This window comes from Perca fluviatilis, chromosome 13 (assembly GCF_010015445.1).
Source record: "Perca fluviatilis chromosome 13, GENO_Pfluv_1.0, whole genome shotgun sequence".
Classification (NCBI taxonomy): Eukaryota; Metazoa; Chordata; class Actinopteri; order Perciformes; family Percidae; genus Perca; species Perca fluviatilis.
The window spans coordinates 32992745-33009754 of NC_053124.1; the positions used below are offsets into that span (position 1 = coordinate 32992745).

A 17010-nucleotide genomic window follows, 5' to 3' on the forward strand; every position below is an offset into this window, starting at 1 on the left:
TCCCCTCTGCACGCGATAGGATAGCGCTCCAACCAATCGGAGCAGCGAAGAAGGTAGAGAAGCTAGCTGATAGATTAAACTTTAAACTCCGAACACATCTTCCCTTTTTTAAGAATGACTTCTGTGCCGTTCTTTGTTCTTTTCTCAAAGAAAAGCTGAAGTCCAAGTCTTCCAGAAGACCATAAGCCCCGCCCACCCACTCTATACACGATGTGATTGGCCTGACCAGAGTTTGGTTTTTCCAGCTCGCAAGCAAACGGAGAGTGCCTAGACCTCCCCCCCTCCCCCCCCGGCTGCAAAATAAATTTGCTGCCGCTAGGGTGCGTCTAGATTTCTAGGCTAACATTTTTGACAATTTTTGTCCATTTTTTCTTCTATAAAATTGATGAAAACACCCAAATAAAAAGAAAAAAAGATAATTAATTTCACTTGTGAAGAGCGCCATATGGAACCATCCACGTTACTTTCCATTTTTTTATTTGGTCGAAAGAAATAAAAACCCAAATTTCTGATAAAGAATTAGTTAGTAGAGGAAGGAGCCGATACCATAGACCCACATGTGTCAAACTCGAGGCCCGCGGGCCAAATCTGGCCCCTCGCAGACTTTTGGTCCACCTAGTTTGTCGCTTTTCCAACGTTTTTGCAACTTTAAAAAAAAGTTTTTGTCACTTTTGCCCCATTTTTTTTTCTGTTTTTGGCGCTTCTTTCGATGTTTTTGTGGCTTTTGCTGACTTTTTATTTTTAGTATTTAGTAATTTGTCGACCAAACTGTAATTGAGAAGACTTTATGAGACAATAGTACAGTCAAATATATTTGACTTTTCTCCTAAATAAAAATTAAAATGTGTGTATATATATATATATATATATATATATATATATATATATTTTCCAACATTTTTGAAGCTTTTTCACGACATTTTTGTCACGTTTTTTTCAACTTTATTTTATCATTTTCTTTTTCAAAATGCTATAAAACTGAATAAAACACCCAAATTCAAGGAGAGTCGTGAGCTGATCGTGTATTTCACCTGTGAGGAGCGTTGCACCGAACCATCCACGTTGTTGGTTTTTTTTGTTGACAATTTGATTGTATTAGAAACCTCCAAATTTCTGATATAGAAACTTTGTGAAAATGGAGACAACAGCAGGACCAACATGGCATCGCGACTTTGCGTAAACGTACACGCCACTTTCCTAAAGCCAAATGGCGTGTTATCTGTACGCATTTTGAGCTTTCCACGTGTACACATACACATACGTGCTATCGCGTAGGGCTGCTCGATTATGGAAAAAATATATAATCACGATAGTTTAACACGATTACTCGTTGACTTCTGGGAAGATGTTGCAGTTATTGAACTTAAAAAAAACATTGGAAAAAGTTAAATAAATCAACAGTACATAAACACATACAACTGTGAAATTTACCGTAATACTTTTCCTATTTAAACTAGATTTTTTCATTCAGAACACGAGAGAAAATAAGAGTTTACTTGCAGAACGTAATGAGCTAAATAAGTTTTTCTCGATTATTCTGTTTTTTTGTGATCATCGGGAGCCGAAATCATGATGATGATTCAATTTCGATTCATTGCACAGCCCTACTATCGCGAGAACGTCAATGGACGCCAAACAGAGTTGATAAACACGCTAAAAAGCGATTATGCGTCTCGATATCACGCCAAAAATGCCATACGAATTGGCGTGTCATACAGACGCCACTTCATGAGATCAGTCTGGGAGGCTGAAGGTGGATTTTTCCCTTTACTTTTAAAGAGCTTCAGCGTCTGTCGGTAACCGTCCCGCCCTTTTAGTGATTTGAACGTTTGTCGTTGAAACTTAAAAGGACCCAAATACCTGCTAACATATAGAAATAATCACCATATTTAAAAGAAGTCATATAGCTTTATAATCATTATAATAATAGTGTAACGGAATCAGTCCCCATTATATTTATGTTGTCCAGACTTGAAAAATACAAAAAAGTTAAAATGCAGACGTGGAATTTTCATTCATTTTTATATATATATATATATATATATATATATATATATATATATATATATATATATATATATATATATATATATATATATATATATAGAATGTAACTAATATGAGTCGTGTATTCACACAAAAAAGTGGTTTTCAAAACCTTTTCTTTCAGAACTGTAAAATGTTTTCATGGTTTGGAGAGGATGTTCCTTGAGAAAATGGTCCACTATTCAGAGAAAAAATTTCGTTTTTTTATTAATTGGAAAAAGCCCATGCAAGGTCTCGCCCTCTGACTTTAAAAACGTAGATTTTTTTTGATTTTTTTTTAATAAGAAAAATGACACAAAAGGCCAAAATAAAAGCCCCCCTTGTCATTCTCACCAAAATAAAAGCCCCCTGTCATTCCCACCAAAATAAAAGCCTTGTTGTGTTTTTTTTTGTGTAGAGGAAACGTTCGCTGAGTCATCGTGCGCTGTCGATTGGTCCTCACGTTTAAATCGAGCAGAAACCAACCTACATCCTGGCGCTTTTTGTCCGTTAATTCAGCTCCGTTGTCATCTCAGTGCTTCTCAGCCGCAATCGAGGCACAAAACCCGTCGTGGTAACAATTATCTTGTCTCTCTGTCGGAGCTTCCTGCGGCCATCTTTTGGTCCTGACCCACCGGCTGAGAAACACTGACACGTTGTCGTCTCCAGAGCGGGGAAGGGAAAGTTGATGCTGCGGAATAAAAGAAAAAGGAAAAATGTTAAATTAAATCCCAACAGGAAGGCTGGTGCATCGTGACTTTGCGTAAACATACATGTGACTTTCCTAAAGCCAAATGGCGTGCTATCTGTACGCCTTTTGAGCTTTCCACGCGTATGGCTACACTGCATACAGTGGCTGTAAACATACACGCCACGTGGCGTGCTATCGCAAGAATAACAGGTTTAGGAAAAGAACATTGGGAAAGGCTTTGACCGCTCGCTACGGCGCTAATTCACACGTAATGTAGGTCAGGGGCGGCCAGACGGCGTTCATTAACACGCTAAAAGGCGATTATGAGTCTTGACAGCTGGCATATTGAGACTCAGAATGACATGGTGCTCTGTGGATGCTTTTATATAGACCTTAGTGGTCCCCTAATACTGTATCTGAAGTCTCTTTTATATAGACCTTAGTGGTCCCCTAATACTGTATCTGAAGTCTCTTTTATATAGACCTTAGTGGTCCCCTAATACTGTATCTGAAGTCTCTTTTATATAGACCTTAGTGGTCCCCTAATACTGTATCTGAAGTCTCTTTTATATAGGCCTTAGTGGTCCCCTAATACTGTATCTGAAGTCTCTTTTATATAGACCTTAGTGGTCCCCTAATACTGTATCTGAAGTCTCTTTTATATAGACCTTAGTGGTCCCCTAATACTGTATCTGAAGTCTCTTTTATATAGACCTTAGTGGTCCCCTAATACTGTATCTGTATCTTATGACATCATAAGGAGAAGATTCCTGATTGGCCCATCTGAGCTTTCATTTTCTCAAAGGCAGAGCAGGATACCCAGGGCTCGGTTTACACCTATCACCATTTCTAGCCACTGGGGGGCCATGGGCAGGCTGGGGGAACTCATATTAATGTTTAAGGGTGAGCCTTGGCTTCATAATCTCATTCTTTCAGCAGCGTTTCCTCTGGTTCCTTTTGTGCACGCTACACATTGATGTAAAACATACATTATATATATATATATATGCCCTTACACTGATAATTACACTCTTAACGCTCATGCACTTAATTTTTGTTCAATAAACCACTTGTTTTTAAACCACGGAAATGGTGCGTCGCCCTTATTTGTCACAGCTCAGGAGCTAAACGTGTACATGTCGAACATACTGAACACAGTCTTTTTTTTTTAAACATACTATACCATGACTTTTTTACCACTTTTTTCGACATAGTATAACTAAGACAAGAGAGGAAAGTATTGCTGGACAGGTGTCTTGCATTCAACAAAGCGGCCAGCAGCATCAGGACAGTCTCAGTGTTGTTAAAAAATGTTCTAAAAAAAAATGTTCTAATTTGTGCATTATGTGATCTACATTTCATTGTCCAATTCATATGAATAAAGTGCTTTTTGTAATGTTTTTATTCAGTGGTACGGCTCCTATGGGGACATATTCTTCAATAACTTTATGTAGTTACATGAAATCAAATGTTTTTCACATCAGCTGTTTAATAAAGTGTAAGTAGAAGAGTATAAAACTGTCTTTTCAATCACTTTTTTCAACAAGCACTACTATGTCATAGTAGTATGTTAAAAAAGCCAGCGTATAGTATTTTATGCTCCTCATATCTGGAACAAGCTTTCAGAAAACTGCAGGTCCGCTGCAACTCTCAGTTCCTGCAAATCAAGGCTGAACACCTTCCTTTTGATGTTTCCTCTCTTTAATTTATTGTACTGCACTCTGAATTTTATTGTTGTATTTTATGTTTTTTAATATTATATTCATGTATAACTGCGTTAAATGTGCTGCATTAATAAAGCTGACTTGACTATGGTATGTTGAAAAAAAAATTATGATAAAGTCATAATATAGTATGTCCACAAAAGTCATAGTATAGTATGTCGAATAAAGTCAGTGTAGTATGTCCAAAAAAGCCATAGTATAGTATGTCCAAAAAACTGTTAAAAAAGTCATTGCATAGTATGTTGAATGAAGTCATAGTATAGTATGTTGAAAAAGTCATAGTATAGTATGTCGAGTAAAGTCATAGTATAGTATGTCGAAAAAAGTTAACTCATAGTAAAGCATGTTGAAAAAAGTCATAGTATAGTATGTCGAATAAAGTCATAGTATAGTATCTCGAAAAAAGTCATAGTATAGTATGTCGAAAAAAGTCATAGTATAGTATGTTGAATAAAGTCATAGTATAGTATGTCCAATAAAGTCATAGTATAGTATGTCCAAAAAGTCATAGTATAGTATGTCGACTAAAGTCATAGTATAGTATGTTGAATAAAGTCATAGTATAGTATGTCCAATAAAGTCGTAGTATAGTATGTTGAAAAAACTTTAAAAAAAGTCATAGTATAGTATGTTGAATAAAGTCATAGTATAGTATGTCCAAAAAAGTCGTAGTATAGTATGTCGAAAAAACTTTAAAAAAAGTCATAGTATAGTATGTTGAATAAAGTCATAGTATAGTATGTCCAATAAAGTCGTAGTATAGTATGTTGAATAAAGTCATAGTATAGTATGTCCAATAAAGTCGTAGTATAGTATGTTGAAAAAACTTTTAAAAAAGTCATAGTATAGTATGTCCAATAAAGTCGTAGTATAGTATGTCGAAAAAACTTTTAAAAAAGTCATAGTATAGTATGTTGAATAAAGTCATAGTATAGTATGTCCAATAAAGTCGTAGTATAGTATGTTGAAAAAACTTTAAAAAAAGTCATAGTATAGTATGTTGAATGAAGTCATAGTATAGTATGTCCAAAAAAGTCGTAGTATAGTATGTCCAAAAAACTTTTAAAAAAGTCATAGTAAAGCATGTTGAATGAAGTCATAGTATAGTATGTCCAATAAAGTCGTAGTATAGTATGTTGAAAAAACTTTTAAAAAAGTCATAGTTTAGTATGTCCAAAGAAGTCATAGTATAGTATGTCGAATAAAGTCATAGTATAAGTATGTCGACTAAATTCATAGTATAGTATGTCCAAAAAAGTCATAGTATAGTATGTCGAATAAAGTCATAGTATAGTATGTCGACTAAAGTCATAGTATAGTATGTTGAATAAAGTCATAGTATAGTATGTCGAATAAAGTCATAGTATAGTATGTCGAAAAAAGTCATAGTATAGTATGTCCAATAAAGTCGTAGTATAGTATGTTGAAAAAACTTTAAAAAAAGTCATAGTATAGTATGTTGAATGAAGTCATAGTATAGTATGTCCAAAAAAGTCGTAGTATAGTATGTCGAAAAAACTTTTAAAAAAGTCATAGTATAGTATGTTGAATGAAGTCATAGTATAGTATGTCCAATAAAGTCATAGTATAGTATGTTGAATAAAGTCATAGTATAGTATGTCCAAAAAAGTCATAGTATAGTATGTCGAATAAAGTCATAGTATAGTATGTCGAATAAAGTCATAGTAAAGCATGTTGAAAAAAGTCATAGTATAGTATGTCGAAAAAAGTCATAGTATAGTATGTCGAAAAAAGTCATAGTATAGTATGTCGAATAAAGTCATAGTAAAGCATGTTGAAAAAAGTCATAGTATAGTATGTCGAATAAAGTCATAGTATAGTATGTTGAATAAAGTCATAGTATAGTATGTCCAAAAAAGTCATAGCATAGTATGTTGAATAAAGTCATAGTATAGTATGTCGAATAAAGTCATAGTAAAGCATGTTGAAAAAAGTCATAGTATAGTATGTCGAATAAAGTCATAGTATAGTATGTCGAAATAAGTACAAAAAAGTCATAGTATAGTATGTCGAATAAAGTCATAGTATAGTATGTCGAAATAAGTACAAAAAAGTCATAGTATAGTATGTCGAATAAAGTCATAGTATAGTATGTTGAAAAAAGTCATAGTATAGTATGTCGAATAAAGTCATAGTATAGTATGTTGAAAAAAGTCATAGTATAGTATGTCGAATAAAGTCATAGTATAGTATGTTGAAAAAAGTCATAGTATAGTATGTTGAATAAAGTCATAGTATAGTATGTCCAATAAAGTCATAGTATAGTATGTCGAAAAAAGTCATAGTATAGTATGTCCAAAAAAGTTAGTATAGTATGTTGAAAAAAGTCATAGTATAGTATGTTGAATAAAGTCATAGTATAATATGTTGAAAAAAAGTCATAGTATAGTATGTTGAATAAAGTCATAGTATAGTATGTCGATAAAGTCATAGTATAGTATGTCCACAAAAGTCATAGTATAGTATGTTGAATAAAGTCATAGTATAGTATGTCAAATAAAGTCATAGTATAGTATTTCAAATAAAGTCATAGTATAGTATGTCGACAAAAGTCATAGTATAGTATATGCTAAAAGTCATAGTATAGTATGTTCGAATAAAGTCATAGTATAGTATGTCAAATAAAAGTCATAGTATAGTATGTCGACTAAAAGTCATAGTATAGTATGTCGAATAAAAGTCATAGTATAGTATGTGTGAATAAAGTCATAGTATAGTATGTACATAAAAGTCATAGTATAGTATAGTATGTCGAATAAAGTCATAGTATAGTATGTCGAGTATAGTATGTCGAATAAAGTCATAGTATATTATGTCAAATAAAGTCATAGTATAGTATGTCGACTAAAGTCATAGTATAGTATGTCCACAAAAGTCATAGTATAGTATGTTGAATAAAGTCATAGTATAGTATGTCAAATAAAGTCATAGTATAGTATTTCAAATAAAGTCATAGTATAGTATGTCGACTAAAGTCATAGTATAGTATGTCGAATAAAGTCATAGTATAGTATGTCGAATAAAGTCATAGTATAGTATGTTCAAATAAAGTCATAGTATAGTATGTCGACTAAAGTCATAGTATAGTATGTCGACTAAAGTCATAGTATAGTATGTCGAATAAAAGTCATATATATGTCGAAAAGTCATAGTATAGTATGTCGAATAAAGTCATAGTATAGTATGTCGAATAAAGTCATAGTTTAGTATGTCGAATAAAGTCATAGTATAGTATGTCGAATAAAGTCATAGTTTAGTATGTCGAATAAAGTCATAGTATAGTATGTCGAATAAAGTCATAGTATAGTATGTCGAATAAAGTCATAGTTTAGTATGTCGAATAAAGTCATAGTATAGTATGTCGAATAAAGTCATAGTATAGTATAGTATGTCGAATAAAGTCATAGTATAGTATGTCGAGTATAGTATGTCGAATAAAGTCATAGTATAGTATGTCGAATAAAGTCATAGTATAGTATGTCGAATAAAGTCATAGTATAGTATGTCGAATAAAGTCATAGTATAGTATGTCGAATAAAGTCATAGTATAGTATGTCGAATAAAGTCATAGTATAGTATGTCGATAAGTCATAGTATAGTATGTCGAAAAAAGTCATAGTATAGTATGTTGAAAAAAGGTAATAGTATAGTATGTCGAATAAAGTCATAGTATAGTATGTCGAATAAAGTCATAGTATAGTATGTCGAAAAAACTTTAAAAAAAGTCATAGTATAGTATGTCGAAACAACTGTTAAAAAAGTCATAGTATGTCGAATAAAGTCATAGTATAGTATGTCGAAAAAACTTTAAAAAAAGTCATAGTATAGTATGTTGAAAAAAGTCATAGTATAGTATGTTGAAAAAAGTCATAGTATAGTATGTTGAATAAAGTCATAGTATAGTATGTCCAAAAAAATCATAGTATGTCGAATCAAGCCATAGTATAGTATCTCGAAAAAAGTCATAGTATAGTATGTCCAAAGAAGTCATAGTATAGTATGTCGAAAAAAGTCATAGTATAGTATGTTGAATAAAGTCATAGTATAGTATGTCCAAAAAAGTCATAGTATAGTATGTCGAATAAAGTCATAGTATAGTATGTCCAAAAAAGTCATAGTATAGTTGTGTAAAAAGTCATAGTATAGTATGTCGAAAAAAGTCATAGTATAGTATGTCAAAAAGTCATAGTATAGTATGTCAAAAGTCATAGTATAGTATGTCGAATAAAGTCATAGTATAGTATGTCGAATAAAGTCATAGTATAGTATTTCGAAACAACTGTTAAAAAAGTCATAGTATAGTATGTCGACAAAAGTCATAGTATAGTATGTCGAAAAAGTCATAGTATAGTATGTCGAATAAAGTCATAGTATAGTATGTCGAATAAAGTCATAGTATAGTATTTCGAAACAACTGTTAAAAAAGTCATAGTTTAGTATGTCGAATAAAGTCATAGTATAGTATGTCCAATAAAGTCATAGTATAGTATGTTGAAAAAAGTCATAGTATAGTATGTCGAAAAAACTTTTAAAAAAGTCATAGTATAGTAGGTTGAAAAAAGTCATAGTATAGTAGGTTGAAAAAAGTCATAGTATAGTATGTTGAATAAAGTCATAGTATAGTATGTCGAAATAAGTACAAAAAAGTCATAGTATAGTATGTCGAATAAAGTCATAGTATATTATGTCAAATAAAGTCATAGTATAACATGTTGAAAAAAGTCATAGTATAGTATGTCGAAAAAACTTATGTCATAGTATAGTATTTCGAATAAAGTCATAGTATAGTATGTCGAAAAAAGTCATAGTATAGTACGTCGAAAAAAAGTCATAGTATAGTATGTCGAATGAAGTCATAGTATAGTATGTCGAAAAAAGTCATAGTATAGTATGTCCAAAAAAGTCATAGTATAGTATGTTGAACAAAGTCATAGTATAGTATGTCGAATAAAGTCATAGTATAGTATGTTCGAAACAACATTAAAAAGTCAAGTATAATTGTCGAATAAAGTCATAGTATAGTATGTGTAAAAAGTCATAGTATAGTATGTGTCAATAAAAGTCATGAGTATAGTATGTCCGAGAAAAGTCATAGTATAGTATGTCGAATAAAGTCATAGTATAGTATGTCGAAAAAAGTCATAGTATAGTATGTCCAATAAAGTCATAGTATAGTATGTCGAACAAAGTCATAGTATAGTATGTCCAATAAAGTCATAGTATAGTATGTCGAAAAAAGTCATAGTATAGTATGTCATAGTATAGTATGTCCAAAAAAGTCATAGTATAATATGTCGAAAAAAGTCATAGTATAGTATGTCATAGTATAGTATGTCCAAAAAAGTCATAGTATAGTATGTCCAAAAAAGTCATAGTATAGTATGTCATAGTATAGTATGTCCAAAAATGTCATAGTATAGTATGTCGAATAAAGTCATAGTATAGTATGTCGAATAAAGTCATAGTATAGTATGTCGAATAAAGTCATAGTATAGTATGTCGAAAAAAGTCATAGTATAGTATGTCCAATAAAGTCATAGTATAGTATGTCGAATAAAGTCATAGTATAGTATGTCCAATAAAGTCATAGTATAGTATGTCCAATAAAGTCATAGTATAGTATGTCCAATAAAGTCATAGTATAGTATGTTGAAAAAAGTCATAGTATAGTATGTCGAAAAAAGTCATAGTATAGTATGTCGAATAAAGTCATAGTATAGTATGTCGAATAAAGTCATAGTATAGTATGTCGAAAAAGGTCATAGTATAGTATGTCATAGTATAGTATGTCCAAAAAAGTCATAGTATAGTATGTCATAGTATAATATGTCGAAAAAAGTCATAGTATAGTATGTCCAAAAAAGTCATAGTATAGTATGTCCAAAAAAGTCATAGTATAGTATGTTGAAAAAAGTCATAGTATAGTATGTCATAGTATAGTATGTCAAAAAGTCATAGTATATTGTCGAAAAAGTCATAGTATAGTATGTTGAAAAAGTCATAGTATAGTATGTCGAAAAAGTCATAGTATAGTATGTGAAGAAGTCATAGTATAGTATGTCCAAAAAGTCATAGTATAGTATGTCGAAAAAAGTCATAGTATAGTTGAAAAAAGTCATAGTATAGTATGGTCATGGTATAGTATGTTGAAAAAGCCATAGTATAGTATGGTCATAGTATAGTATGTTGAAAAAAGTCATAGTATAGTATGTTGAAAAAAGTCATAGTATAGTATTGTTGAAAAAAGTCATAGTATAGTATGTCAAAAAGTCATAGTATAGTATGTTTACATAGTATAGTATATGTTGAAAAAAAAAGTCATAGTATAGTATGTCGAAAAAGTCATAGTATAGTATGTCAAAAAAGTCATAGTATAGTATGTGCGAATAAAAGTCATAGTATAGTATGTGAAAAGTCATAGTATAGTATGTTGAAAAAAGTCATAGTATGGTATGTCAAAAAGTCATAGTATAGTATGTGTGAAAAAAGTCATAGTATAGTATGTCAAATAAAGTCATAGTATAGTATGTTGGAAAAAAAAGTCATAGTATAGTATGTCCAAAAAGTCATAGTATAGTATGTTGAAAAAAGTCATAGTATAGTATGTCGAATAAAGTCATAGTATAGTATGTCGAATAAAGTCATAGTATAGTATGTCGAAAAAAGTCATAGTATAGTATGTCATAGTATAGTATGTCCAAAAAAGTCATAGTATAGTATGTCATAGTATAATATGTCGAAAAAAGTCATAGTATAGTATGTCCAAAAAAGTCATAGTATAGTATGTCCAAAAAAGTCATAGTATAGTATGTTGAAAAAAGTCATAGTATAGTATGTCATAGTATAGTATGTCCAAAAAAGTCATAGTATAGTATGTCGAAAAAAGTCATAGTATAGTATGTTGAAAAAAGTCATAGTATAGTATGTCGAAAAAAGTCATAGTATAGTATGTCCAAAAAAGTCATAGTATAGTATGTCGAAAAAAGTCATAGTATAGTATGTCGAAAAAAGTCATAGTATAGTATGTCATAGTATAGTATGTTGAAAAAAGCCATAGTATAGTATGTCATAGTATAGTATGTTGAAAAAAGCCATAGTATAGTATGTTGAAAAAAGTCATAGTATAGTATGTTGAAAAAAGTCATAGTATAGTATGTCGAAAAAAGTCATAGTATAGTATGTCGAAAAAGTCATAGTATAGTATGTCGAAAAAGTCATAGTATAGTTGTGAAAAAAGTCATAGTATAGTATGTTCGAAAAAGTCATAGTATGGTATGTCGAATAAAGTCATAGTATGGTATGTCAAAAAAAGTCATAGTATGGTATGTCCGAATAAAGTCATAGTATAGTATGTTGAAAAAGTATAGTATAGTATGTTGAAAAAGTCATAGTATAGTATGTCGAAAAAAGTCATAGTATAGTATGTCGAAAAAAAGTCATAGTATAGTATGTCGAATAAAGTCATAGTATAGTATGTCGAAAAAAGTCATAGTATAGTATGTCGAATAAAGTCATAGTATAGTATGTCGAAAAAAGTCATAGTATAGTATGTCCAAAAAAGTCATAGTATAGTATGTCCAATAAAGTCATAGTATAGTATGTCCAAAAAAGTCATAGTATAGTATGTCATAGTATAGTATGTCGAAAAAAGTCATAGTATAGTATGTCCAATAAAGTCATAGTATAGTATGTCGAAAAAAGTCATAGTATAGTATGTCGAATAAAGTCATAGTATAGTATGTCCAATAAAGTCATAGTATAGTATGTCGAAAAAAGTCATAGCATATGTCGAAAAAAGTTGTAGTATAGTATGGCAAAAAAAGTCATAGTATAGTATGTCGAAAAAAGTACAAAAAAGTCATAGTATAGTATGACATAAGAAGTCACAGTATATTATGTCATGTTCAGAGTAATCACCGATGAAGCCGATGGTTAGTTGCAGCGCTACATAAACACTGAGACTGAACACCAGTTTAAATCTCTCAAAATCAAACCCTCACCTGTCTGCTCATGTCTGCTCTTCTGCCTGAGGCTGTGATTGGCTGACGTCTTCAGATTCCTCCTGGATCTGAGGCTGTGATTGGCTGACGTCTTCAGATTCCTCCTCTTCCTCGTTACAGTCGTCATCAGTGGCCTCCTCCCCCTGTTCTTTCACCTCCATCTCTTCTTCGCTGTCTGCATGCCCTGCAGCCGCTTCCTCCTCCTCCTCCTCTTCTCCTTCTTCTTCCTCCTCCTCCTCCTCCTCTTCTTCCTCCTCCTCCTCCTCCTCGTCCTCTCGTGCGGCCTCCTCGTCGCTGAAGGGCTCCCTCCCCTCCTCCGCCCGCCTGGCCGTCTCCGAGAACCAGTCCCTGACCTGCTCGTAGCTCATGCTGGACTTGGTGACCAGGTCGTCCAGGTCTCTCTCGCTCAGGGCTCGGTGCTTCAGGTAGTAGTCCTTCAGGAACGACTTACCGGACTTCACCTGTAGGACCGAGAGACGGGAGTTAACGGAAACACGTATACTAATACTACTACTACTACTACTACTACTACTACTACTACTACTACTACTACATACCCACATGTTGTCCTCAGGTGAAATTTGACCCATGTCAAATCAAAATGTTTCTTTAAAAAGTTCCCATGGCATGAAAATGTCACTTTATGAGGTTTGTTAACATTAATGTGAGTTCCCCCCCAGCCTGCCTATGCCCCCCCCAGTGGCTAGAAATGGTGATAGGTGTAAACCGAGCCCTGGGTATCCTGCTCTGCCTTTGAGGAAATAAAAGCTCAGATGGTCCAATCAGGAATCTTCTCCTTATGATGTCATAAGGGGAAAGGTTACCTCCCCTTTCTCTGCTTTGCCCGCCCAGAGAATTTGGCCCACCCATGAGAGAGAGAGAGACATCATGGCTTTCAAATGAGAAAAGTGGCAGTTGGTCATACAGTATTAGGGGACCACTAAGGTCTATATAAAAGAGACTTCAGATACAGTATTAGGGGACCACTAAGGCCTATATAAAAGAGACTTCAGACACAGTATTAGGGGACCACTAAGGTCTATATAAAAGAGACTTCAGATACAGTATTAGGGGACCACTAAGGTCTATATAAAAGAGACTTCAGATACAGTATTAGGGGACCACTAAGGTCTATATAAAAGAGACTTCAGATACAGTATTAGGGGACCACTAAGGAAAGGCCTATATAAAAGAGACTTCAGATACAGTATTAGGGGACCACTAAGGTCTATATAAAAGAGACTTCAGATACAGTATTAGGGGACCACTAAGGCCTATATAAAAGAGACTTCAGATACAGTATTAGGGGACCACTAAGGCCTATATAAAAGAGACTTCAGATACAGTATTAGGGGACCACTAAGGTCTATATAAAAGAGACTTCAGATACAGTATTAGGGGACCACTAAGGTCTATATAAAAGAGACTTCAGATACAGTATTAGGGGACCACTAAGGCCTATATAAAAGAGACTTCAGATACAGTATTAGGGGACCACTAAGGCCTATATAAAAGAGACTTCAGATACAGTATTAGGGGACCACTAAGGCCTATATAAAAGAGACTTCAGATACAGTATTAGGGGACCACTAAGGTCTATATAAAAGAGACTTCAGATACAGTATTAGGGGACCACTAAGGTCTATATAAAGAGACTTCAGATACAGTATTAGGGGACCACTAAGGTCTATATAAAAGAGACTTCAGATACAGTATTAGGGGACCACTAAGGTCTATATAAAAGAGACTTCAGATACAGTATTAGGGGACCACTAAGGTCTATATAAAAGAGACTTCAGATACAGTATTAGGGGACCACTAAGGTCTATATAAAAGCATCCAAAGAGCACCATGTCATGGGACCTTTAACAGAAATTTGGGTTTCTTTTAACCAAATTGTCCAAAATGGATGGTTCCCTACAACGCTCATAACAAATAAAATAAACGATCAGTTCACTACTTTCATTACATTTGGTCAATTTTATAACATTGGGAAAAAAATGATAAAAGAACATAAAGAAGATGTGAAAAAAATTGATAAAAACATCGGAAAAAAGTGACAAAAGTGTTGAGAAAAGACGACCAAATAGTTTTAATTTTAAATTTAGACCCAGAAAAACAAAAGTCGCATGTCTAACAGGAGGGATAAGAGCCGTCCACACCAAGAACGACAAATATACAATTTAAAAAACTGTTCTAACTACAGTGGATGGTGGGAATCCACACCACAACTATCACTTTCAGAGGGAGACACTGACAGCCAATCAGAATCCATCTGAGTTTACAACACGGCACAGGGGGGGTCTAGACCTACTCTATAAAAGTAAAGTGTCCTGAGACAGCTCCTGTTAGGATTTGACACCCTAAATAAAATTAATTGAATAATGTACATTTAATGGTGGGTATTCAAATCCCAAAATGGAAACAATACGATAAACTTTTATGTGTCAAACTCAAGGCCTGGCCGCTCGCAGATTTTGATCCGGCCCCAATTTGGGTTAAAAAAACAGCCCGGTTATGCGCCAAACCAAAAAAAACAGGAAACTGTTTATCTTGATTTGCTAAATTCTATGGATGGGGGAAAAAAAGCGACAAAAAACGTCAGAGAAAGCCACAAAAAAAGACAGAAAAAGCAACGCAAATGCTGAAAATAAGCTACAAAAATGCGACAAATTCGACATGCAGTAAGACAATCAAAAGATATTTCACTTTTTCAAAATAAAAGCATGTCTGGCCCTTGCTGGGATTCTTATTTTCCAGTGTGGCTCTTAGTGAAAGGGAGCTGGACACATTACATTACCGCTTTTATCCAAAGCGACTTACAATTACTATGCATATCAGAGGACGCCTCTGGAGCAACTAGGGGTTAAGGGTCTTGCTCAGGGACACATTGGTTGATGTATCGCAGTGGGAATCGAACCTGGGTCTCCCGCACCAAAGGCATGTGTTATATCCACTGCGCCATCACCACTCCACGAGTGTGTGTGGGACTCCAAGTTGCACACATGAACAATGCCTTGACACGTCTCTGTTATGAGGGTGCTAGTAGTATGAGCCAGGTGGACCTCATGCTAAACTTCTCTGCAGAGACAGACCGACCGACCGACCGACCTTGATGGTGGTGGCGCCCCCCTGTGGCGAGCGCTTGCAGGGATACGGCCGGCGCGTCCTACGGGACCAACCACGGAAACGCTTCCTGGACTTCTTCGGGGTCTTCGCTCCGCCGTTCAGCGCCTCGTCCACCTTAAAAATACATACAGAAGAGACTTCAGATACAGTATTAGGGGACCACCAAGGTCTATATAAAAGAGACTTCAGATACAGTATTAGGGGACCACTAAGGTCTATATAAAAGAGACTTCAGATACAGTATTAGGGGACCACTAAGGTCTATATAAAAGAGACTTCAGATACAGTATTAGGGGACCACTAAGGTCTATATAAAAGAGACTTCAGATACAGTATTAGGGGACCACTAAGGTCTATATAAAAGAGACTTCAGATACAGTATTAGAGGGACCACTAAAGGTCTATATAAAGAGACTTCAGATACAGTATTAGGGGACCACTAAGGTCTATATAAAAGAGACTTCAGATACAGTACTAGGGGACCACTAAGGTCTATATAAAAGAGACTTCAGATACAGTATTAGGGGACCACTAAGGTCTATATAAAAGAGACTTCAGATACAGTATTAGGGGACCACTATGGTCTATATCAAAGAGACTTCAGATACAGTATTAGGGGACCACTAAGGTCTATATAAAAGAGACTTCAGATACAGTATTAGGGGACCACTAAGGTCTATATAAAAGAGACTTCAGATACAGTATTAAGGGGACCACTAAGGTCTATATAAAGAGACTTCAGATACAGTATTAGGGGACCACTAAGGTCTACATAAAAGAGACTTCAGATACAGTATTAGGGGACCACTAAAGGTCTACATAAAAGAGACTTCAGATACAGTATTAGGGGACCACTAAGGTCTATATAAAAGAGACTTCAGATACAGTATTAGGGGACCACTAAGGTCTACATAAAAGAGACTTCAGATACAGTATTAGGGGACCACTAAGGGACCTTTAAGACTTTGACTCCCAGTAGTACCTTGCCGCTCTGGTACAGGTAGTACCACTTGAGGTTGCTGTTCTTGCAGGCGTAGCGCGTGTCTCCGAACCAGTTGACGATGTAGGTCCTCGGCAGGCCGCTCTCCTCCGACATCTGGTCGTACTCCTCGCCCGTCGGCCACTGCGTGCGAACGAAGGCCTTCTTCAGGATGTGGAGCTGCTCCGGCGTCTTCTTCATGGCGCCTTCCTGCGGCTCTCTGCTGCTCCGGCGAGGGACTGACAGCATGGAGACCGCTCTAGGGGTGTAGAGATTACCGTTTAAATCACAACGTGGTGGGGGGCTTGGCGTGTTTTAAAAGCCAGGACCTTTATGCGAAAACAGAGACGGATCAGGGACCCTACTACATATATAGTATAAGATGAAGTATATTATTGTGTGTGTGTGTGTGTGTGTGCTGTGAGTGTGTGTGATTCTCGT

General features: G+C 34.5%; 1 protein-coding gene across 1 annotated transcript; it reads right to left on the reverse strand.

Annotated features, from left to right (window-relative positions):
• Positions 1-2438: 2438 nt before the first annotated feature.
• LOC120571839 (zinc fingers and homeoboxes protein 1-like) lies at positions 2439-16780 on the reverse strand. Its single transcript, XM_039820931.1, has 4 exons — positions 16573-16780; positions 15573-15704; positions 12462-12922; positions 2439-2716 (listed from the first exon to the last, which is right to left on the reverse strand). The coding sequence occupies exons 1-3, from the start codon at positions 16768-16770 to the stop codon at positions 12470-12472; spliced, it is 783 nt and encodes a 260-aa protein (XP_039676865.1). The 5' UTR covers positions 16771-16780; the 3' UTR covers positions 2439-2716; positions 12462-12469.
• Between the last annotated feature and the right edge of the window lie 230 nt (positions 16781-17010).